This window comes from Brachionichthys hirsutus, unplaced genomic scaffold (genome assembly GCF_040956055.1).
Source record: "Brachionichthys hirsutus isolate HB-005 unplaced genomic scaffold, CSIRO-AGI_Bhir_v1 contig_922, whole genome shotgun sequence".
NCBI lineage: Eukaryota > Metazoa > Chordata > Actinopteri > Lophiiformes > Brachionichthyidae > Brachionichthys > Brachionichthys hirsutus.
In genome coordinates, this window is record NW_027180766.1 from 1 (window position 1) to 24,626 (window position 24,626).

At 41.2% G+C, this 24,626-nt stretch overlaps 1 protein-coding gene across 1 annotated transcript; it reads left to right on the forward strand.

Moving 5' to 3' along the window:
• The first annotated feature begins 1,653 nt into the window (after positions 1-1,653).
• On the forward strand, positions 1,654-14,824 carry LOC137916664 (gamma-aminobutyric acid receptor subunit beta-4). The gene is made up of 7 exons (XM_068759636.1): positions 1,654-1,722; positions 3,076-3,296; positions 9,134-9,216; positions 11,139-11,276; positions 12,571-12,723; positions 13,351-13,607; positions 14,471-14,824. The coding sequence occupies exons 1-7, from the start codon at positions 1,675-1,677 to the stop codon at positions 14,822-14,824; spliced, it is 1,254 nt and encodes a 417-aa protein (XP_068615737.1). The 5' UTR covers positions 1,654-1,674.
• Positions 14,825-24,626: the final 9,802 nt, after the last annotated feature.

Sequence of the window (24,626 nt, forward strand, 5' to 3'; positions counted from 1 at the left end):
TATAGTGTTCTGCTGGTCAATATTTTTGTGAAAATAAGAATTGACCAATTTCCCAACAGGAAGAGCCCCAGAGGAAGTATTTTGAAGTACTGTATATTTTAACCAAGATTATTGATAAGAGTTAGTATTATACCATCATAGTTGACTATGTGCTGATCAGGGAGACACTTCAAAGTCTATGGCGCTTAACTGCGTCCCTTCACTGAACCTATGAACACCCAACCCCGTCAACGTATATAGTGTTGACGTGTTCATGTTTGAATAAATCAGAGACCAGTCTGAGCTGTTAATTACGTCGATATAATGTACTCAGTTTTCTGCTGTCATTGTCTGAGACTCCGCTGTTTACGGCACAGTGACACACCTCTGTTGTTGCTCGTCCTTCTTCGCAGGCATCGCAGATTCAGGAACTTCATCATTTGAGCAGTCTCAGCAGGGTCATTAGCCACCACCGTCACAAGAACCTCGAGCGGCAGATCGTCTTCGATCACAATCTCCCTGAAGAGTCTGAGTGTCAAAGTCTTTCTGACAGACAAATGATCACACGTCATCTGCGGCAATAAACAATGTGCTTTACTTCAGTAAACGTGTGTCTTCTATTAGGGATGGTCTGTGCTCATCCGCTGCTTATGTCATACAATAGGAAATCTCCATCTGCTCCAAAGCTGAAGCCAGACTTAAAGTGGGGTTCTGTTATTAGAGTGTTATTAGCGCTACAGTTAGAGAGGGCAAAGGGTAGCACCACTATATCCAATGACAAAAATATAGACACGGAGCCCTTTCGTGCACTCGTGGTCTTCATTTCAAGGCTGTGGCGATATTTGAACAGATATGAGGGTTATATACAAATCAAGCCCCTCCTCTCTCCTTTCTGACCTTGACTTCCCGCCCCGATTGGTTCCACCTGTGTTCCCCGACCTCCCGCATAAATTGTCTAACCTTCACTGTCTCATTTCTAATCCCATCCAACCTGGTCACTCCCAAGGAGAACCTCAGCGTCTTCATCTCCGCCTGCGTTGATGGTTATGCATATTTCTTTTGAGTATTTGGAAACTGTCCCTAAAGAGTGTACATATATAACCGATAACATGATTGGTTACAGTGGCCGAAGTCATGCTGTGAATGGATAATTCTTGTAACCCTTAAATTGTGCCAATATTAAAGCAGGTTTTGTGTATCGTGAATGAAAGTTCGTAGCTGTTTACATGCCTACAGCATGTACTGCACAGTTTGTTCTTCCTTTGCATGGATCGCTTGCACAGAATTCAGTATGGATGAGCAACTACGTTTTCCCTTCACTCTCACAGCGGAAAGAAAAGTTTAATAGAAATTAATGTGCAAATAAATCATTACTCAGAATATTAATAAATACAATATTTAAGAGTTTTAAATAATAATGATACATACTTGAACAAAGTTCTTCAGAGGTTATTATTAAAGATCCCGAAGAAAATGCTGAAATCAGGTTTTTTTTTTTTATAACCATCAAACTAAATATGGTACAGATATAATTCCAATTCCTAGTGCGTCAAACTGTCCCGACAATATTGCTTATAGGTGCACTGGTGTAAGTGGGAATCTGTGCTTTCTGATTGCTCGGCCATTCTTTTCAGGCACTGCCTCACTAACAGGAGTTTCTCCTTTGCTCCCTCAGGTCAACCTGTAATCGTAGGAATGAGCATCAACATAGCAAGCATCGACTCCATCTCAGAAGTAAACATGGTAAGTTCTGAATGTCTTTTTTTGGGGGGGGGGGTCCACTAAATCTGTTCACCGCTGACTCGGCTGTTCATTTTCACGCATCCTCCACTGAATGAAAGCTTCTTCTTGGTTTATGGTCCAATGAGCAGCTGATAATTAGTTGACATTGTAATCGTTGCAGCGCTCTGCAGAATATCTTTAAACTCCTGACAGCAGTCAATAATGTGGGCTGAGGAAAGTCATATGGCTGCTGTCTGAGCGATGACGTCGTTCTTTCTTGTGAAGTCTTGTGAGTCTTGTTAACAAATTCAAATCCACTGACTGCATGTTGGGTTTGCATGTTCTCCATGTCTGTTTGGGTTCTCTCTTATTCTGGCTTCCTTCAATAGTAAGCATGAACATGAATTGTGACTCTAGATTAAGCTGGTGACTTGTCCGGGGAGCTCTCCATCTCTTGGCCCAACGTCAGCTGAGATTGCCCCCCCGCCCCGCCGACCCGGCCCGGCTGCAGATGATGAATCGATTTGTGGTGGCTAAAAATACAATTGTCTCGGGTTTAAGATGGAAATGTCAAATCTCTTCAAGTGATGAAGAGAAATGAGATCAGCATTAACCATTCGTTTGCTAACATAGACGTGATGTGACATGCAAGAGATAAAAAAAAAAAAAAAGAGATACTTTGGGACAAGCGGCACCGGACAGACAAACCGAACTCTTGGTACCTTATAGGCTCTCCTGCATGCTGGGAAGGAGAGGACAATGCACACGGGACATTTAAAGCATAAAATCTAAAAGAAAATCTGTGTAGGATGAAAATGAAGCCAACGTGCATCTTTCATGAGTCTGACTGTGGACTACAGCAGTTAGACTCGGGGGGGTGGGGGGGTGAGGGCGATGATACATTAGCTGTCAGGCCATATATCTCCACTTGAGTGCTTTTCCAGTTCAATACAGCGTTCCAGAGGAGCGCTAGCACGGCTGTATTTATTGGTTTGCTACCTGCCCCTTATTTTACAAACACCGAATGGTTTACTTTTCTGACCACAGAAAGCGTTTTCCGTCGGAGACGTATTTCTCTTACTGCTGATTAAACCTTATCGTTGTTGCTCCGTTCTCTTTTTGTCCTCCTTTCTGTCAAAGCGCTGCGTGAAGGGATTCATGATTTATTGTGTTTTCACCTTGTTTTTTGCAACACGCAGTACCATCTGTGAATTTTTGAGTGTCGCCCACTCATTCTAAAACTTTGGCCTATATTGTTGAGTCATGAAAAAAAACCCAACATTAACACAAAGCAGGATTTGTCTGCCTAAATATTAATGCAAGTTAACAGCTGATGGCCTGAGGTGTGGCTGACTCGTTTCCCCTTCTCCCCAGGACTACACCATCACGATGTATTTCCAGCAGAGCTGGCGAGATAAGCGTTTGGCTTATGGCGAGCTAAAGCTAAACCTGACTCTGGACAACCGCGTAGCAGATCATCTTTGGCTGCCCGACACCTACTTCCTTAACGACAAGAAGTCCTTTCTCCACGGCGTGACGGTGAAGAACCGAATGATCCGTTTGCATCCTGATGGCACCGTCTTGTATGGGCTGAGGTACGAACGCACTGGTCTGATGGTTCACGCAAGCGTTTCCACTTTCAACGTGCATCCAAGCGTCAGCTGTTGGATTCGTTTTGACTATTTTAAAGTATGGTATTGCTAATTTGCGAACGTACATTAAAGAAAAAGAAAATAGGAATGTTTATTTTTCCACAAGAATTGAAATTTTAACAAACAAACTGAGAGACATAAAAAAAAAAACTGCTGAGAAACTTTAATCAGCAGCAGAAGGTCGTTGTTCATTTTAAGTCTATCCATTTGAATTAAGTAAAGCTTAAAATAACACAATTTAAAGCACACGACTCCTAAAAAAGAAGACAGCATCTAATGTTTAAAATAGAGAAAAGATCAAAACAAGTCTGGTGAATGTTGCACTTTACATGAGTGTCTGTCTGCTTTTTGTCCTTTGCATGCTGGGAGTTAGACAGAAAAGAAGCGCCGCATAGTAGAAAGAAAGGATGGACTTTTCATGTCTTTCTTAAATCCTACTTTTGGAAAGATTGAATAATGCAGGGAGATGAAGCCTCAGAAATAAATCTGGATATACAGTAAAAACCTTTCTTCCGTGCCGGGATACGTTTTACCCTTCTGTGACCCTGAACAGGATACACGGAAGACAGATGGATATTTTTATATTTAGAAGTCTAAAAACTGTTAATTAAATATTCGACCAGGAAAAAAAAAAGCTGAAACACTTCTGAGAGGACCCAGAAATACTCGCAGTAACTTTAATTTTGAAAGCTGCATTCCTTTTATTCTTTGCCTCTGTCATTTGGCAATAATAATAAACAGAAATCTTGATAACTTGTCATCACATGTGGAGGCCAGACAAACAAGATCACAGCTGCTAGTATTTGTTCCGATGGCAAGATGAGTGACGATGATTTCTTTTAGGCAAAAAATAAACCGTCATTAAGCTTTTATTTATAAGTTAACGGCTTACAAAGGAGAACACGTCACTCGGTACAAACGCTCGCAATATTTTAGAAGCCGACAGGTAAGTTAAATCCAAAATTCACTCACCTAAAAAGCCTAAAAAAAGATTTTAAAAAATGCACACCATTTCAATGTCCCACATCTCTTTGACAAACTCGACAATTTACTGAACAATAAATGTGCACAGGGTGACCCATCTGAAGTCCCAGTGGGGCGGCTAAAAATAGGAAGGTGTCCTGAGGTTTGTTCTCTCTGTTCTCTGACTCTAAATGAATCGTTGCTTTTCTTAACACGTCAGTACAATATGGTCGTTTGATGGAAGAATAATAAAAAAAAGAAAACAGGATCATGACTTGTTCCACAAATAAAAGAAAATGGCTGTGACAGGGTACGGATCACACGAGGGAATGAATTCTTAATGCTGTAATCAGTATTCAGAAACTCCAGGCAAAAAAGCGACACGATGGCAAACTGACTTTTTATCTTTTTAGAAGTTTTCGTAAAGGTGTCACAGCGGGAAAAATGCAATCCCACGGCTGGCGCAAGCCAAACTGAAAGTGTCTGCCAGTTAGATGAATCTTTATGGGTTGTTCTTTGCTCTGACAAGCATACATGGGCCTAGAAATGTACAGCTGAAGCTTGCTGGGGGGGGGGGGGGGGGGGTACCTAGCTGGCAGCTACCTACCTCAAATTGATTCTACCTGGAGATGACATTAGCGGTGAAAATGACACAACTGTGTAAAGGCCAGGTAGCTATCAATCAATGAAATCACTTTATTCTTGATTCTTGCACTAAATGATGCAGCCTTAAACGGAATCAGCTTCATGCCAAAAGTATCGCTGCACCACCTGATCTGGATAAACATTTTCAGCTGCTCCACTCGCTGCACACACCTGCAGCACATCACGGTTCCCCCAGGCAGGCAGGCAGGCACAAGCATAAGAGTGAAATGGACTTCTTGCAGAAGGACACGGCATTACGCCTGCATTTGCGCCTCCACTGGCTTTGAGAGCATCAGAATCAGAAAGCTAAGAGGGTTGCCAGGCACACAAGCGTCAGCAGTCCCCACAGCTCGTCTTCAAGCGCTCTGCACAGGGGTTTGTTGCAGTCATGGTGGAAGACAGATGGTGTCGAGCCCTCAGATATGTCCTCTGGCCCCTTTGTTTTTTTTTCTCTTTCCACCAACTGACAATAAATGGAAGCGGGCCATTACGTGTCATGGTGATTTTAAAAGGCCTTCTGCCAAGCATGCAAATAACATGCTTTTGAAAATGTGTCATTATACTCAAGGCGCGATTTCTTTATTTATCTATTTGAGAAACGCAATAGATGTAGCTTTTACAGGATAAACCGTTTTCTCAGTGTTTTCATCTCTCGACTCACTCAATTATTGTGACTATTTTTTGTGCCTTTTATTTACCTGCATCCTTGGTCGTTGCAGTGATTCTAATCTGAGCTGATTTGCGTTGATCAGCCACATCTATTTCTGGATTCTTTTCATGACCAAGCTGATTTTCTCTGTACTTCACAACTCTATCCACATTAAGTTACCCACTGATCTGCTGTTGAGCATTGAAAGGTGCATTCTCTGAACCTTCAGTCTCATCTCTGTAGCTGAACCAAGCAGTTTTACTCAGCTCCACTTAAATTGCAAAAATTGGCCTCTTTTTGAATCTTTCTGCAAACAAATATATGTTGTACACAATCAGAATTATTTCAAAGTTAAATGTATATATGCCCCACAATGATTTTATTTATCTGCTACAAGGAACATGTGTTTTTGCCCGTGCTTTTGTTTGAGTGTCCTTTAGCAGGACTACTATACAAGTTGTGAATGATTTTTTATGACATTTTTTGGCGAGCTAGAGTACAGCCCAGGAAGCATCCGTCCATTAGATTTTGGCAGTGCTCCAGATAATCATCCGAAATGATCCCGTATCATGGTGGGCCACAGGCGATTACAAGGTTCTTGCTGCTTTATGGATAATACCTTCGATACTTCCCCAGATAAGTGGTAGAAGCTGGGATGGATGGTCTTCCCTGTATAGACAGCATCCCTATATGTTCTACGACACACCAGAGTCTGATCCGTGCCAAATCACTCACGCGGACGCCACGGGCACGTTTATCGATAATTTCATGCTTCATCTCCAACATCATCTTGCGTTTTTTTTTCTTCTCACTGCCATCCTTACCGCTTGCTTTCTTTGGACTCCATCACTTATTATAAAGAATATTCACAGATACAGTGAAAATCACTGAAGGAGTTAAGCTTGCTCGCAGCGCTCGGCCATTTAGCATCAGCATCTGGAAGTGTGCTCGCATCCCAAAGCAAAAATATTGCTTGCAGGCAGGCTTGTATGTCAAATCGCTCGTATGTCGAGGTATTACTGTACGACGATCCACTTCAGCAACCGAGCTACCTCACGGGGGAAGGATGCAGGAGCCACCGGTTCTAAAAAGCTCCAAGCGATTTGGATCCAATAGATTTTTTTTTAGTTGCCATGTGATGCCTGGAAAGAGTGAAATGTTCCTTTAATTGTTATTTAAAAGGCACCTCCTCGGTCCTGCGAGCAAGCATCTCAGTTTGAGTTTGTATTTACATCACAATGACACTGACAAATATCATTTTTCAACATGTGGCGTAAATTCTGGGCTTTACAGGCATCACGCATAATCCGAAAATCCTCTATGTCATCTCGCTATAGTCTGGAAGAAAATGGAACGCAACTAATAATGTCTATCATCGTGGACTCTATAATGGCCTGCTGAGCGCCTGCTCGGGTCTGAGGCTGCTGACCTATATCTGCTGAAGTTTCCAGCTCCCGGACCCTCGGTGTGAGCTGTGAGGCATCGGGCCCCCTCCAGCAATGATTCTCTCCTCACTTCTGTCAAATATGACGTCAATTGAATTCATAGTGGGGGTTTTTTTTTTCTTCCTTTCTGCCAAGGGGTAAAGAATTAATGTCTGTCCAGTATGATGAGCTGCAGCCAGGAGTTCGCCGCTTCACTGTGCTTCTGGGGCATTGCCTTTAAAGAATGGTAACTGTGTCTCGACAGGACGTGGTTTCAAACAGCACATTGGAGGATCTGTCCATATTTTACCTTGTTCACTTTTTCCACTACGTACTGTGTGGTGCATGTCTCTCAGTGATATATTCATCTCATCACCTCTTCACATTTTGTGCCCAAGGGCTCTGATTGATGCAACTATAAAGTCAGTTGAGACATAAAAAACATAGGGATGCCCCGATCAGGTTTTTTTTTTTATCCCCCATTTAAATGAATGTAAATCCAGTTAATCCGTTTTCCGGCCGCAGAAACACTTTTTCATGGGTTTATGTGTGGCAAAAATATATAAAGGAATTAACGATAACTTAAAAAAAGCACAGAGCAATTATACATTAATACAAAAATAAAACAGGATAATTGTACACTTTACCTTTGTTGTTGAAAGTGTGTGGTGCAGGTGGAGGAGGAGGAAAACTACTCCTTCGAACATGCTTAGGCTTCTTAGGTCAACTACAAGTAGCAATTTAACTTTGTTCGGGCTTGCCTCACAGTACGAAGGTTATATGCTCCTAGCAGAGGAACCTGTGAACAGCAGGGAGCTGCAGTCCCTACCACAGAGCAGGGACAACGCAGTTTGAGCAGTCTCATGCTTGTGCTGCAGAATGCAGCTGGGCGTCATTGTGAATAATAAATATATAACTCACACATTCTGTTTAAGCGTTATTTCCTTCCTCCTTGTGGTTGTGTCTTCTGCTATCATGGATCCAGACACCCCACATGTAAATGGGGCTCCATCATCTTCAGCAGAATGTATATTGGGTTTGCAATTACCTGCTGACGGCACCCTTTTCACCCCCACCATGACCAATTATAAAGTCTGACTTCCAGCACTGTGTTTCCAGTGCAAACAGTTCATTATCCAGTGCATCACTCCGTATACTGCTGCATGCATCTGCTGACTGCGTCAATGCAAGGACCATACTAGCGTCGGTGGCTTAAACGTCGCTGATGGTTAATGATGTTGATGATATTACATGTAGAATTTGCTTTAACGGGGTCTCAACATTCTGGATCATACACGGTGAACGGGCCGGTGGTTTCTGACACAGAGCTGATGAACTGAAAATGATTTTTTTTTTCTTTCATTTACACAAGAGGGCAGTAAGAGAACGAAAGCTGATATGGCGAACGCACAGCGATCGGTGCGAACGGCAGAAATGTAATTACCAAAATGTGCCGCACCGTTAAATAGCCCTGTTAAATGCGAAAGACCCCGACATGTGTGATTTGTAGCCAAAGAGGTTTTCCCAGGTTAGTGGATTTATTGATGTTAATAAACCGCTCTGCACACATATATCTTTTCTCAAGCTACCTGGAAGAAATGCAGTTCTGGAAACGCGGCGTAAATAACACGCATGCATAAAATCGCAGTTGGTGATTCCCATAAAACGAAATGTAAAAAGTGACACAATAACTCATATATAAGAGGAGAAAAGTAGGGAAATTCTCCAGTTCTGCTCCTATCATACTTTTTTGGTCTTCATGCCGTGTGCACTCAAGAGTGTCTACGCCCATAAACGTCAAAGGGTTTACAAGGAGCGTGAATGTGCGAGAATTTCATACACCAAGCCCGCGAAGGTGTGTGTGTGTGTGTGTGTGTGTGTGTGTGTGTGGTATCAGCAAAAAGTCCCAGCAATACGACGTCGGGCATCGATTACTGGACTGCTGCAGTGCTTTGAATCACTTTGAATGTACAGCTTGAGTAAAGCGGGAGACGCTGTCAGAGTCTATCATATGAAACATTTGCTATAATTCCTTGACTTCCAATCTCTTCAGAAAAAGATTTCAGTTAATTATATTTGTTTTATTCTTTCCTTGGTAGAATCACCACCACGGCCGCTTGTATGATGGACTTAAGGAGGTACCCTCTTGATGAACAGAACTGCACCCTGGAAATCGAAAGCTGTGAGTGATGCAAACAAGAATATATATGTATATATTTTTATTTTTTATTTTTTTGGTATTGTCATCTTGAATTTACTAAAAATGCTGTCAGTATTCCAAATCATTGGATATTATTATTAATTTGAGTAAATATAATTAATATAAAGGAGGCGGGACTAAAATATTGGTTGATGTTTCGTTTGTTGGATGTTTTTCCTCAGCAGTTTATTGCTGCCTTGAGGAATAGAGGAGAAATCACGGCGCTTGCTGATGTGCATTGAGTACTGTTACCTCAGCATGATGGATGGACCGGGCCACCAGTGTTGAAGGCAAAACGACATTAATATAAGGGACCTCAGTTGACCCTCAATGCAGCTTTTGAACTTGTAGTTACATTAATGTCTGTTAAATACAGTTTAATGTTTTTAACGGGCTAACAAATATCCAGTAATCAGTTTAAGGACATTACCACTAACTATAATGTCTGGGATGGAGATGTAATAAATGAGTTATTGGTTAAGTGCTTTTTTAGCGTCTCATTCCGTGTTCATCAGGAACGACTCAATAATAAAGTTGTCAGGATGCAGATAAATAAATAGTTGCTTCTACAATAACCAAATTCGGTAATTATTTGTAATTGAGGAGCAGATGAACATTTTAAGAGGAAAGCATATATCTTTATGCTAAGCTAACAGAATCCTGGCTGCTTGCGGTTCACTTCTCTTATTGATCTCAGCCAGACTGAGCTTGGCCCTGTCTAAGGAACACTTTGTGTATCTTTGATATTGAGGCATATTATGCTCATACCTTTTGCGTATAAGATGCATACTTTACATAATGATACATTATATAATTTTTCTGTGTCTTTACACATTTTTTTTTTCCATTTGGATTAATCAATATCCAGGAGGAAAATGTGCGAGCGCTGTAATTAAACTTTTTATTTGCTTGATCGTTTTCATTGACCGCTTCATTTATCAACCACAGCTGCTCAATACGCCATATATTTGTGGTTCTTGTTCAGGATAAAAAGCGTAGCGGGTTTATCCTCGGGGACGTCAGCAAGCAATGAAATATGGATGTGCTATGAATTAAAAAGTCACGAGAATATCTGCTGTTTATGCTCATGGAAAGCTGTGCACGAGTGAGAGTCACGCACGTTTACCATCAGGTTGATTGATCAGGCAGGTAGCTGCCTCAATCTCTTGGACAATGTCGCATTTGCTACTTTATAACCTCAGAGGGAGATTTAATGGTAATGCATCCTGGTCCCTCGGTGAGTTTAATGCCATCAGGTTCCGGATGTGGGATAGTACAACGCGAAAAGCAGCTACACTTCCCGGACTGAGAAATTGCTCAAGTGAACGCATACTGGTCCTTTGACATAAATCCACTGCTGCGGTCACTTTCAATTGCACTGCCGGTTGAGAATGTGTGGGAGCGTCAAACCAAATGGCACATGCAAATAAATATTCACGCAGGTGGCAGTGAATGCAGTGATACGGCTCCATAGGCTTGGATGATGGTGCTCTGTTTTCACCTCTGACGTAAATGATCAAAATTAATTGAGGTTCAAAAGGTTAATGTTTGAGTTTCAGTGGAAATGTTTTTGCGTGAGAAGGTAAGTACATGGTGGTGCCGATGAGCCAGTAAAGCCAATTTTAGTTGCTATAACAGTCGAAGACGTTGAAAAATGTCACTCTAATTAGCAGAGGGTGCCTTGATGTCTTTAGGACAAAACTAGAACACTTTTTGTTGCATTTTTGTGCTGGCCTTGCAAACTCTCAAAATTAATTAATCACCTGCACTTATATGGGGAGAGAGAGAGAGAGTATAGCATTGAAAAATAATTGCCCAAAATAAATAAAGCATTTTAAATGAAGTAAAACATTTACTTACTTTCCTCTATTCTCTTCCCCTAATTTTCCCTCCCCTTGACACAGACGGCTATACCACAGACGACATCGTGTTCTTCTGGCAAGGGGGTGACAACGCCGTGACGGGTGTGGACAAACTCGAGTTACCTCAGTTCTCCATTGTGGACATCCGCCTGGTGTCCAGAGAGGTCAGGTTCACTACAGGTAAGGCTGGAGGAGTTTACGTCCTATATACAGTGTGCTGTATTGCTTCTCCTGTGGAAACAGATGATGAAGTAATAATAATTATTATTATAATAATAAATAAATAAATATTTATAAAAAGGTTATGCTTAATAGCCAATATAATTGTGTGATTGTTTGCCCAAAAAGAGGTTTTAGTTTCACATAAAATCCTGCTTACAAGTCAAGTAGTCTTGTTGCTAAAGTTTATTATCTTGACTGTATGCTAAATATATACAGCAAACAGGTTAGTTTAGCTTAGCACCCAGACTGGAAACACTTGGAAATAAGGATTACTAAAGCATTGTGGATTTTTTTTTTTTTCTCCCCAGTAACACAACTCACCACCCTTAAAGAAAGACAAAGGAGAAATTCCAGTGTAATCCTTGTGTTTGAGTTGAAAGAAATGTGTTGCTACCATTAATCTGCAATGTGCTTGGGTGATCTAAGGCATTTGTCTCCGGCGTGGTGAAGTATGTATGCTAAGGTATTGATTCATGGAAAGATTTAGAGGAACCTGGAGATGATGAGGTCATTCATCATTGAGTGTTTCCCATAGCAAATTGCCTTTTTAAATTAAAAGCGTCGCGCATCTGAAGCCTTTATTTGGGTGAAATATTGGAAATACATCTGTAGATAAATTAGATATTGCTAAATTCAGGGAGATTTGTATTGTCTTTTGTAAATATAAAGTGAGAGGAGGAGCGGTCCTGCCTTGAAGTTTATTTTTGCCACGTGCATCAGGATTATATTGTTGCGGCTGCGAAAGAGCCCTTAATGTCGCAGCACAACCAGCTGTTTAGCTGGAATGGCTTACAGGCACCACCTTTCAACCACATGGTGTAAAAACGCCCTCCTCTTTTCGTCTAAAGTCACGAGTTGCAATTATGCACCTCTAAAATGTCCTTTCGGTAATGTTTAGAGGACAGAGAAAGTGCCAAAGGAAAGCAGCGCAGCCCTCTGTGACAATTCTCCGAGGGACGCTGGAGCTGCCTGCTGAGATAGGGGGTTGCAGAAAAATCTGCCGTGTTTGCGACTTTCCGCCGTGTTTAATTGGAATCGAACTTGTCCCCGGAAAGGAATCCATCGCTTTGGGGAAATTAAGTGCTCCATCTGAACAAATGGAGAAATGACTACCCTGTGCGTTGTCAAACTGCAGACTTTGGAACTCTTAACTTGTGCTTTCGCCCCTTACCCCCCCTTCCCCCCCACACTGATGGGTTTTCACTCTGTCCCGCTCTTTCCCAAACTAATGGTCCATTGTTTCCTCTTACAGGTTCATATCCGAGACTTTCGCTGAGTTTCAGGATAAAGAGGAACATTGGATATTTCATCCTGCAGACGTATATGCCCTCTATCCTGATCACCATCCTCTCCTGGGTCTCCTTCTGGATCAATTACGATGCCTCTGCAGCTCGGGTGGCCCTGGGTAAGACACAGCCACCGCTGCATTAATGAACTTCTACCTGTCTCCATTAAGGTCCAGTGATAACCACAGGATTAAAAGTACAGTCACAGCTGTGAAGCATCTGCATTGACAGACACATGAGCACGAGTACATTTCCTGCTTTTTAAATCAGCTGCATTCGTGATTATTGACAATAAACAATATGATAGATTTGCATGAAATGTGCCCAATAAATCCCAGATTCAAACCACATTTGTGAAAATCCTTTAAAGGCCTTCGTCTTTCTTGTCCAATCCTCTGTCAAACGTCTAAACGGCAGCAAAATATCCTGGAAAATGTGATTCTCTTCTATGTGACTGCGTTGTGTAGTTCGTCTCTTCTGAGTTCCATTTACTAACCCAAATATTTTTGGGTAGTGGTATCAGTATGCTGTTAACGCAAGACATTTTGCATAATTCATGGCTCCTAAACTTGGGAATTCCTACTAACTCCGCCCTACAATGTTTTAGAGACACGCAGATTCAGATTCAATTTAAAATGTACATTTTAGAGATCCGTGTAGAGAGTGTCGAATGCTTTACTTGACTAAATATAGTTTAAGGTCAATCCAGCTTTATGGGGACTTCCTTTGTGTGCTCCTGTGCTCAGGTGTGACCACGGTGCTCACCATGACCACGATTAACACCCACCTTCGGGAGACTCTCCCAAAGATCCCGTACGTGAAAGCCATCGATGTCTACCTCATGGGCTGTTTTGTGTTTGTGTTCCTGGCCCTGCTCGAATATGCCTTTGTAAATTACGTGTTCTTCGGCCGGGGCCCTGCGCAGCAGAAGAAAATCAACGAGAGGCTGAACAAAATCAACAACGAACGCACAAGATACGAAGAGAAGCGCCTGAGGGAACAGGTTTGCACGCTCGTCCGTCACCTGCTTAAACATGCACATCTCTGTCGGATAGCGCTCGCGTGTAAAACAGGACAAACACACACACACACACGCAGCATTCCGCTAGGCATCCACCAACCGTCGTCCATTGCTTCTCCTTCAAACGCCGGCTGCTTTTTACTGAGCAGTCGTTTCCATGGAGATAGATGGTGGTCATTGAGCTCAACAGTGTTGTTAACATTCTCATTATCGTTTAGGATGTCGTCTCTGTTAATGCTGCGGGCTTCATTCAGTCTGTATTTTCCAGCTAAAGTGATCTTAGGATTTTGGTCATTTCACCGTTTGATGCTGGTGTTTGGACTGAATGACGTGCCGCCTCCTTTGTGTGTGTGTGTGTGTGTGTGTGAAGTACTAAATGCTGACTCAGAGTTGTTCCTCTTAAATCTATGTCTCGACACGTTTTTGTGACTTTTTGAGAAAATGTGCTTATTTGCAAGGATTTTATAGCCATTTTAATGTTCTCTTCATTTTTCTTTCACATTGCAAGGACTCCATTTCCGTGCCGTTTCAAACCAACACCTTCAGGTCATTTACACAGCGAAGAAATCTGTATCTCGAGGAACAAAGAAAAGTTGGGGTACATGTATTTAGAAATCATACCAGCCTTCACAATAAAGTCAGATGATTGAGGCTATGTAAAAAAAAAAAAAAAGAGGTTTTGTGTTAATTATTTATGTTGCATGCAATAAATTATGTTCCATATCATCCCTACATTTTTGCTTTAGCTTGGGGGTTAATTTTATCAGATTACCAGGGGTATTTGGGGTTACTACTCCACATTCCAGCCCTCATTGACTTCCAGTGTATTCCCCTTCTGATCGCAGGTGGATGCATATGGAAACATCCTCCTCACCACGCTGGAGATGAACAACGAAGTGATGCCTTCTGACGTGGGAAGCAGCGTCAGTGACTCTCGGAATTCAGTCATGTCCTTCGACAGCTCCGGGGTCCAATTCAGGAAGCCCATGGCGCCCCGAGACGGCTTCAGCCACCACTCGCTGGACCGGAGCGCCATGCGGAGCCGGGCCAACTGTCGGCTACGGCGACGCTCCTCCAAGCTCAAGTTGAAAATCCCAAACCTGTCCGATGTTAGCACCATTGACAAGTGGTCCCGGGTCATTTTCCCCATCACCTTTGGATTTTTCAACCTAATCTACTGGTTGTACTATGTGAATTGATGTGCACCCCACTAGGAATAATGGGCCATATTTTGAGAGCACATTAAATTGGCTTTGATACAGTTCCTAAATATGTATATACATATACAAGTTGAACATATGTATATGCATATTTCTATATATTATATTTATATATACACATGTGAAATCTGAAGGACCTTTCTGCTGTACAAAGTATTAATAGGATGACTTGAATGTTAAAGAAGAATTGCGAGAGAAGAATTTCAAGGCTTCTTTTTTTCCTCCTGAAAGAAAGAAACAAACAAACAAACACAAGATCCCACCAGGGATTTTTGGAACTAAAGACTGCATGATATTTTTGCTAAAAAAAAAAAAAAAAAAACAGTAAAAAAGAGAAAGTGAAAGCTCTCGAGCGAGAAAAGATGTCTCAGAGTCCCATCGACTTTTTATTGATACTTACTGTGATCAAAAATCCTCTACTTGCAGCTCATGAAATCACTGGTGGCTCGTCTGTTCAGGCATCAGCTGAGTGAGATCCTTTACCCCCGACCCCATCCACACACAAAAAAAGACACGCCCCACCCCCCACTCCATGGCCCCCTCCCATTGCCCATGGATAACATTCACGGAAATCTCCGGTTCTACTATGTACAGCAACCTCGTTTGGATTATGTGTTGTTCCTCGGGTTTTTGGAGGTGATATCGTTCTCTTTAAAGGACAGCGGCGCTGGCCTCATGGGCTCCATCAGAGCCGGGGATGAGAGTCAACGCAAACTTGTGTTCCTTTCTCTTCTCATGTTATTTTTTTTAGAATCACATCCAGTGGGGTGGGACGGAGGGTTCTTTTTTGTTATGGTTAAAAACAAGTGCTGATTACTGTAGATATGATTTTGTCTTGAAAAAATACTGTGATTTCAGAGTGTCAGAATATGTTCTAGAGCTAGGGGCATTAAGAGTCAAAGAGTTAGAGGGATGCATTCTGATTGTGTGGGGGGGGCATACAGATGATCATGAAAGTACACATGCACTGTTTATTTCCTGCGGTTTAATTATTCATATGCTTTTTAGAGTCCATCGACAGTCATACCAGGCTTTGTGTTTGCTTAAAGGAAATGGGGAGGGGGGTTGCTTTTGTGATCATTCCACAGTGAAGATGTGGCGATATGTATATTCAAAAGAAGTCAACATAACCAACGCGTAGTTTGACCAGTTGTCATTTAGTACTCAGTATTTCTTTGTTTGTTGAGAGTTTTTTTCAGTGTTAACAGTTGTAGGCAAGAATATTTGATTGGGATGGTAACATGTACAAGATGTGGGAGGAAGGAATTCAAATGTCACTTTCAAACTCAATCAGTGCTATAAAAAAAAAAAACACATATGATCAGGCACACGAGGACAGTCAGGAATAAGGCCTTGGTTCTTGGGGAGATTTGATGAGAAATAGCCATGAAGTGAAATGAAGACAAAAAGGCCTCCAACCCATATGATACACACACACACACACACACACACACACACACACACACACACTTCATTTACAGTACTCAGGTTCATTTACAAAGGACAACAAACTACATTTGTCTTTTTTAAATTGGCTTGAAAAAGTGTCTTTATTGGTTGAGGAATCCAAGTCAGCCTCCAAATAGGAGTTCAACAAATAAAGATGCAGAAGACGGATGAGGAAGTTGGACAGCAGATGCTGTATGGAAGAGCAAACAAAAACTTCAAACAACCTCCTTTGGCTGTTTAGTTTTGTCCGAAGTGTAGATCATCATCTTCCTCGCTGTCATCTTCACTTCAGGCTCTAAAACTTGAGTGAAACCCACAAAACCAAAACCGCAATGAGGTCCTGTAGCATAAACAATTATGAGGGGCTCAAAAGGATGCTATACGCAAAGTTACCTGAGGAAATCCACATGGAAAAGAAAAGTAAAATTATCATGCACACAAACAAAAAAGGAAAACAGATCATCTTAAAAAAACTAAAAAAACAACTTCACTCCCGTCTGGAAAGCAGGGCGTCGTATGCACAAGGAAAAAAGGGAAAGAGAAACAATCCGTCGCCTTCATAGTGAAGTTTGTACAGTGATGTAGCCCAAGCTGTGATCCGAGTCCAGCGGTTGTTTATACTCAAACTTTATGCATCATTGAAGTAGCAAAAGAAAGAGAGATGGATCTGCTTTTAAATAGGAAGTAATTCCTAAAAACAGAAAGGAAGTGTCCAAGGTGATTTATGTTTGTGCCCACCGCAGAACACTCTGTCGTTTGTCTCTCAGCGAACTGTGAGGTCCAAAGGATTACCTGACCAAAACATAGTGATTACTCTTAAATGTGAAGAAAGTGACTTCTGCTTTTATTTTGGCGAGTCAACAAGTGCCACAATGAACCGAAGTAGCAGCAACTATGACAAAAAAAATGGGGCCGGTGTCTTTCTGAGGCGTGTTATATTTGTGTTGCACTGCGTTCGACTGGTCGAAGTGACGGTCGATGGTTGTTGCTCTTCAAAAGTTGCGACGTGCAAAACGAGTTTAGACTGGAAAATTCAAACTTGAATAGAGTAGCACCATCGTGTCAACGTTTAGCCTGCCTGGTACCACTTACGCCATTTAATTAGCATTACACACACATGAAAACTGCTGCAGTCATGACGGTCGGCTAAAATAAAGATCTTTTCTCGCTCTACACATTTGACTAAATCTGTCCTCCCGATGCAGACATCAATAGACGAGGACAGAAGCATCGGAGCCAGGAGTATTCAGGCACTTCTGAGGGGGTGCGATCACCGATTTGCAGTTACATTTTCAGGTTACCTCACGTTTTATCATCCTGTAAAGGCGAGTGGTAATAATTAGTACATAATGAATTAGAAGTTCATTCGGTGCATTTGACAGAGGCATTTCACCTTGGTTCACACTTGGCTGCACGCTAACAGCTTGTCAAACTGTTGAAATGCAGCATTGGTTGGATTTCTGCAAAGAGTCAGACAGTGAGGCAAGATGATGCTCTTCTGTCAAGTGCAAGATGTGCAGACAATTGGTTCAATGTGGAACTTAAGTCAGCCATAAGTGTTGTATTAGCCAAATGAATGGAACATATTAGATCAGAAATAGGCCTAATCCATTTACTCTGTGGTTTCCAGTGCAATGCACTGCAGTTAATGTCATTTCACTCAGATCCACTTGCTTTCTTAACATGAAATCAGCGCATTCATCGTAAAAGCTGTGAGGATCTTCTCTTCTTTTACTTTAGGACATTTTGCATACATGAAACAGAAAAGACATTTCTTTTTTTTTTTGAGACGTATGTTTTAGGGAGCAGAGGCGAAGGAGAAAGTGTTGAACTGATTTCAATGTGAATTTTCTTGCCTCTAGTGTATATGTGTAATTTACATGTGAATTGTACTGTAAATATGATATCTTTCACTTAATAGTTCTTAATGCATGAACAAAAACATGGCAGTTCGTAATACCAGCTAGCCTCACTGCTAATGGCATGGACAGCTTCTCTAGCATTGGCTTACTTCTGCAAACGAAACCTAAAAAAAACAAAAAGTGAAAACACAAGAAATGCATGGTGCGAACAAAATGATGGAGAAATCGAGGCGAAGTCCTCCCACAGTGAAGGAGTTAACGGCGGCGCTGATCCCGTGCTGCTTCACCTGTTACATAGATGCGGTTCAAGGTTCATGGAAATTACAGCATGACTTGGTTCAGCCAATAGAATGGTGGCAATGAAATTCTCTCGATGGGTGTTCCCTTTTATCGCATCAGATTTACAACAGCATAGCCTTCCACTTTGATCTCGTCCATCATCCATCAATCTGCTATGTAGGAAAACAAAGGGCACGATCATCTTGCTGTCTTCTTGAAGCCAGAGGAGCAGGAAAACGTTAAGACGACGAGTGGGATACACTTCCCCGGTCGGCGCCCTCAAGCAAGGTGCTCGAACGCAACTGTTAGGGGCATTCAGTAAAATGGAATCCCCTATATATGAATAAAGGTTAAAGACAACAGGATAAATTACAGCCACGTATTAGTGCAGTTGAACTAATATATCTTATCTTTTTTTATGACAGCAAATTTCGAGGATTTCTAAGATTATCGCAGCATTTTGAACACAAAACTGCTCTTCAATTTATCAATCTACTTTATAATAATCTACGAGATGATTTCACCCGCCCGAACAAAGCGGGTGAGGAGCGGGTGACTCCTCACTGTTGGAAGAACTTCTACTGGCGCTTTCATCCTTTTGTACGTACCTTGTAGGTTTTGTTTTGCATGACCTGATTTTTTAAAGGTTTATTTTAACACACGTTTACTCCACTGCCATCAAATCCATCTCCGCAGCCAAGAAAAGAAAGATCCAGTGTTTACATGCTCAAATTGCACTTGTTTTACAGCCAGCTCTATAAATCTTGTGAAACAAACTGTTCATAAAACTAGTGGGGGGGGGGGGGGGGGATTGTAAACATAGAGGGTACATGGCGTGGGTTTTGCAAATCACGAATATGTACTTCTATGTATAATGTATTTACTGTAAATCACGTAATTTGGAATAGATGCACCAGGTGCATGCTGTAGTTTTATCAGGTTCAGCATTAGCATTAGCATCAATCGCCCTTCAACTACAAAGGATGTAAAGGATGCTGACCAGTAGCATCTGAACGTAAGCCATGCGATTGCACACAGAGTGGGTGTTCCCTGTACTTTCTCTTGAATAAGTTACCTCTGGTTACGGCCTATTGTCTGTATGATGAGACTTGCAAGAGGCTGATTCCCAGTCACACATCAGTATACCTCCCTCCTTGGAGGAGCATACCAGGGAGACTACGTTTAACCAGACGGTATTTAAATACATACAATGAAAAAAATCCCACAATTTGTAAAAAAAAAAATTGGCAACCAAAAAAAAAAAAAAAAAGACACCCACAAGACCAACAGGCCATTTATTTATTTTTCAGTATTTTATGAATTCCTGTGTTAATTTCTGATTTATTGTGTTTGTTGCATTTGTTATGGATTCTTACTGTTGTTGTTGTTTTATCATACGAAGGAAATGTAATTCATCTGATATACTGGCACTGGAAGAAAAACGCATTTGGTTTTTTTTTGTAATGTAAATTGTTTTGTTCACATTTGGGCGCTTATTTGATTCAATTGTTTATTAAGGTGTTTGGTTTCATTTGGAGTATCAGTACCCATGGAATCAACATTTGTGTAGTATGAAGTTTTTTGTTTTTGTCAGTGCAAATTAATGTTATGGTGTCAATCAGCTTTTTTAGGTGTTTGAACAAAATGTGTTTTTTTTTTTTACAAATACAAGGTGTTCAAGTATGTGATATAAAAAAGGGTTATCATTAAAACAGACTTTTTACAAATAAAGACTTATACAGTACAGAAAGCTAATGTCTTTTCATTTGCCCTTTGAGGACTGATATTGTTTCATTTGACATTTTGTTCATTTCTTTTCAGATATTAGTCCCCAAAAGGTAAATAGCATATAACGTTGCAAACTAATATGACGAAATCAGGTATTTACCATTGCTATTCGCGCTTGTTAGAGCTGTCACCTCGAAGTTGGTGTCTTGCTTTTGATATGAACTGTTTGACATGAAGACAGTCTGCAAACAAAATTTAAGAAAACTTCAAGATTATATCTCCTTTTAATTTGATTACAAAACATTGCGCGTTTATGAGAACATGCCTCCTTTCATACCATATTTCCTGAATAAAGACGCAAAGTGACTCCAGCTGACAAGTGTAATATTTGGCCCTTTTTGAATTCAGGAGAGAAAAAAATCCCCACTGTTGGCTAAAGAAATACAATAATAAAAATGATGTACCGTAGTACAGGCCGGATGAGGTACCGGTAGTTTTCTGGCCTAGTCCGGGACAGATTCACTTCTGCATCCACGAAGCTCTTCGTAATTAATTTGCTTTGTCACAAGGACAAATGAGGTTGCATTTTTTTTGCTGAGACTTTGTGTCCTCTGGTCACGGACACAATATATATATATATTATAGTGCTTTTGAATCTTTCTCCTTTTGTCTCCACTCTGGCCTTGAACTACAGCATAAATGTTTTGGTGGTGAAGGTGACGAGAACATCCTCTAATTATGTCTGCACCAGCAGCACACAGAAGAGTAATGATGCAATGGGACATTTGTAATATTATCATCCACGCACACCTCTAAACAGTAGGAAACAATAAGTTGCTGTCCAAATCAGCTCATTGATTTCAACCGATTCTTAGCAGAGGTGGTTCGAGGGCCACTGCCCACACTATTTAAGTTCCTTGTGAAGCAACGTCCTGATAATAAGAACGCTGAGTGGTCTCAAATGTAAAACTATTTGTTACTCCCAAATTGCAAAAAAAAAAAAAAAAAGAAGAAGAAGAAAAATCAAAACCCAGGAGCGGAATCTGCCCTGACGTAAAATGTGCTGATTCAGTTTTCAATACATGGGAAAAAAAATATCTAATTTTAAATCTGTTCACATCAGCAACAGAAAATGCTCTCATCTTCCATTTACCCGGCACTCTGCTGACGTGTTTCACATCTGTCCACCGTGTCCATCGTGGGGCCCCAGTGGACAAGACATGAAGGTCAGGTACATTTGAAGTCAATGTTGCCTGTAAGTGTGAATGTGAGTGTGGCTGTTACTGGGCATGCCGGGAATATGCCCATATCGTCACCCTGTGCCTGTCGGGATGGATTCCAGTGGATTCACTCCACAGTCCAAGTCAGGCAAAGTGACTTAAAGTTGAATTCTTCCTAATGACCAACAGGGGCCGGCATCACTGATTTCAAGAAGAAGCGTATGGGGGAAATGACTCCTCTTCCTGTTTCATTTATTAAGTCAACTTAACAATTTCCTCTTGAGTTCATGGCGGCAGTTGCTACTTTAAAGTTCACACAACATGATGTTTTAAAAAATAAGGCAGCAAAGCCGCATGTGATCGACAGATTATTACCAGAGCATGTTCTCAGGTGCATGGGCGCCGTGGATGAAGTAAATACCCGTGCATTTAATTTCAAGCCAATCGTTGTTGACTCTGGGTTAGTCGTGGGTCTTTCCTTGCAAGATTACCAATCAGGGCTGCTCCTTCAGTCTATAAAGTCTTACTGAGCAGAGTTAGTTTCCATGACAGCTAATAAGTGAGACTAACACAAGTGTTAATACTAACATTAGCACGGGCTCTGGTCTCTATAGGTGTCCCAGTATGCTGTGACAGTGGGACAGCTAGCCGTCATTTATCATGCCAGGGCCCTGAAACTCAAGCAGTTGACTGGAACATTAATAATTGTATTAATTGCACCTGTTATTTACTCAATGCGATTTGAAACATGTCTACACAGTGAAACCCAGCGGGAACGTTTGCGTGAAATCTGGACTGTATTAATGCCATATAGAGACTTACTGAAAAGCATGAAGTAATGGCTGCTTTTAAATACAGTCGCACCTTTCACCTGTGTGGCTCTTGTTTTTTCCGTGCATCCTCTTTTTTTCTGTTCAGTTCATTTTGAGACATGGCAGTTTTTACCATGAATAATGCACAGGTGCAAGGAAAGGCATGCAAGGATGCAGCTAAAAGGAAAAACACTCAGAGATTTCAATGCATAAAGTGCATTAAGCAACAGCAAGGAGATGTGGTCGGAGACGTAACACTATACCTGATATGTTATTTAGTCATATTCACAACACCTTCAAAAGTAGAAAGTAGCTCTTAGAGCGCCACGGGAGGACTATTCATTTCAATGGGGGAAGCGGACATCGGATTAGGATCGATTCTTTCACTCCATAAAAACCAAAGTCAATTTTGCACCCACTTTTCAAAAGCCGCAAAACATCTGAACACGAGAATGGAATTCTTTAGACAAATGGCTCAGGAGAACATTTAAATTGTTCCAGACATGCCTCAGCATCTTAGTTGCAAAGAGATCTGGTAACACAGATATCTCTTCCAAAGATGATATATTACATTAATATACAAAGCTAGCTGTAAAAAAAAAAGAAAAAGGAAGTGCCATTACACATAAGGGAAGTTATTAACCCTGCTGCCTCAGGTCCCAGGGTCTTTCTGTGCAAAGCATGCATGAGCATGCATGTTCTACTAATGCCTGCATGTCCAAAAACATGTAATAAAGGAGAGTTGGTGACATGCATGGAAAAAACAATCGAATCCGGCACAAACTTTTAATGTGTTGTGATTCTGGTCTAACACGATATAACTAAATCAAGTTATTTTATTGCCATCTCATATCATACATGCACATTTTGTATTGCTTTGTATTATTTAGACATTAATCTTTCATAAATAAATCAAATGCATGTTGTACGCTTTTGGATATTCATGTCTTCATACACTCTCTGTTAAATTAGACATTCTAGAATTTTGCATATTTTTCTTGACATGGAAAGGAAATAATAGCGCACTGATACAAATGATAATTGATTTCTTTTATACCAGGCAATTCCATGAGCACAAGACGTGTTTAGAAATGTTATTGGAAACTCTATATTCAATATCAAACAGTTGATGAATTACTCCCAGAATTTACTCTTATTACGGTAATAGCAATGATTTAAAGTGATGCAAGCAGAGCGTTGAGATGAAGTTGATTAACCTTGGGGTGATGGTTTCTGTCTATAAGATCCAAAGAGGTATTTCTTACATACACTTTGGTGCAATTTTTAATAACTTATTACCCATTTTGATGCCCTAAAATGAGCTTTTACAGCACATGATGCTCTCAAAGTCAATTTGATTAATTGCGGAGTTCAAACTGATTGCATCTAAACACTTGCATTATTGTTACGTTACGCATTTTCCGTGCTTATTCTTCTCGCCGACCTGCGTAATGACATGTCAGCCTTCAGATACAAGTCAGATTTAATGCACACATTTGTCTCACCTAATTGATTTATTTTAATTTACTCCCGGCTGCCTCTACCAAGCACTTCGATAGTTGATTATGCTGCTTGAGAGAGTTCACCTTGAGAGGAGCTGAGGTACATAAATGATATGAGCTTGCACGCAACGATGTACGGCAAACAGCCTGCACTAAATCAAATTCAAATTGTGCCCATTGCAGCACACCAAAAGTGCTGAATGCAACAAGAATGCATTCAAATCCTCCTGTTTGGTTTCCAGAATGACTGTTTGTGTGGATGTTCCATCTGTGCGGGTTTGCTGTGGCTGAATTTTTCGTTTTCATCTTGCTTTCATCGGATTGGCTTCCTCTGCTTGGGAGTGCATAGGTCTGTTCGAGAAGACGGACAAAGAGCCGGTGAAGTAGCTTCACAAAGTGTGCCTTCAATTTCTGTGTTCTATTGTCAGCACTCCATTTAAAAATATAAAATATTGAAAGGGTCCATTAACATGGGTCAGAAATTGATGGCTGTTCTTCTGTAGGGGGGGGGGGGGGGGTAAAAGTGGTGAAAAGGCAGGGAATACTTCAGCTGTGCGGCTCCGCTTCGAATGCCTGCTTGCATTATAATTATAATTTTATAATTATTTTCATATTCACTATAACATTTGGGATGCATCAACACTATTCATCAGGCCAGTACTTATATTTGAGTATTTACCAATATAGAGTACTGATATAAGTACTTCATAATTCCGTTCATCCGTCCATGTTCTTGCCGCTTTTCCGCTTCGCTGGGTCACGGGAGTTGCTGGAGCCTATCCCAGCTTACTAGGGGTGACATGACACCCCGAATGCGTCGCCAGCGCATCGCGGAGCCACATAGACAACCACTCTCACGCACACACTGCGTACAATTTGGAACAATCAATTCACCTAAATTGCATGTTTTTGGAGGTGGGAGGAAACGG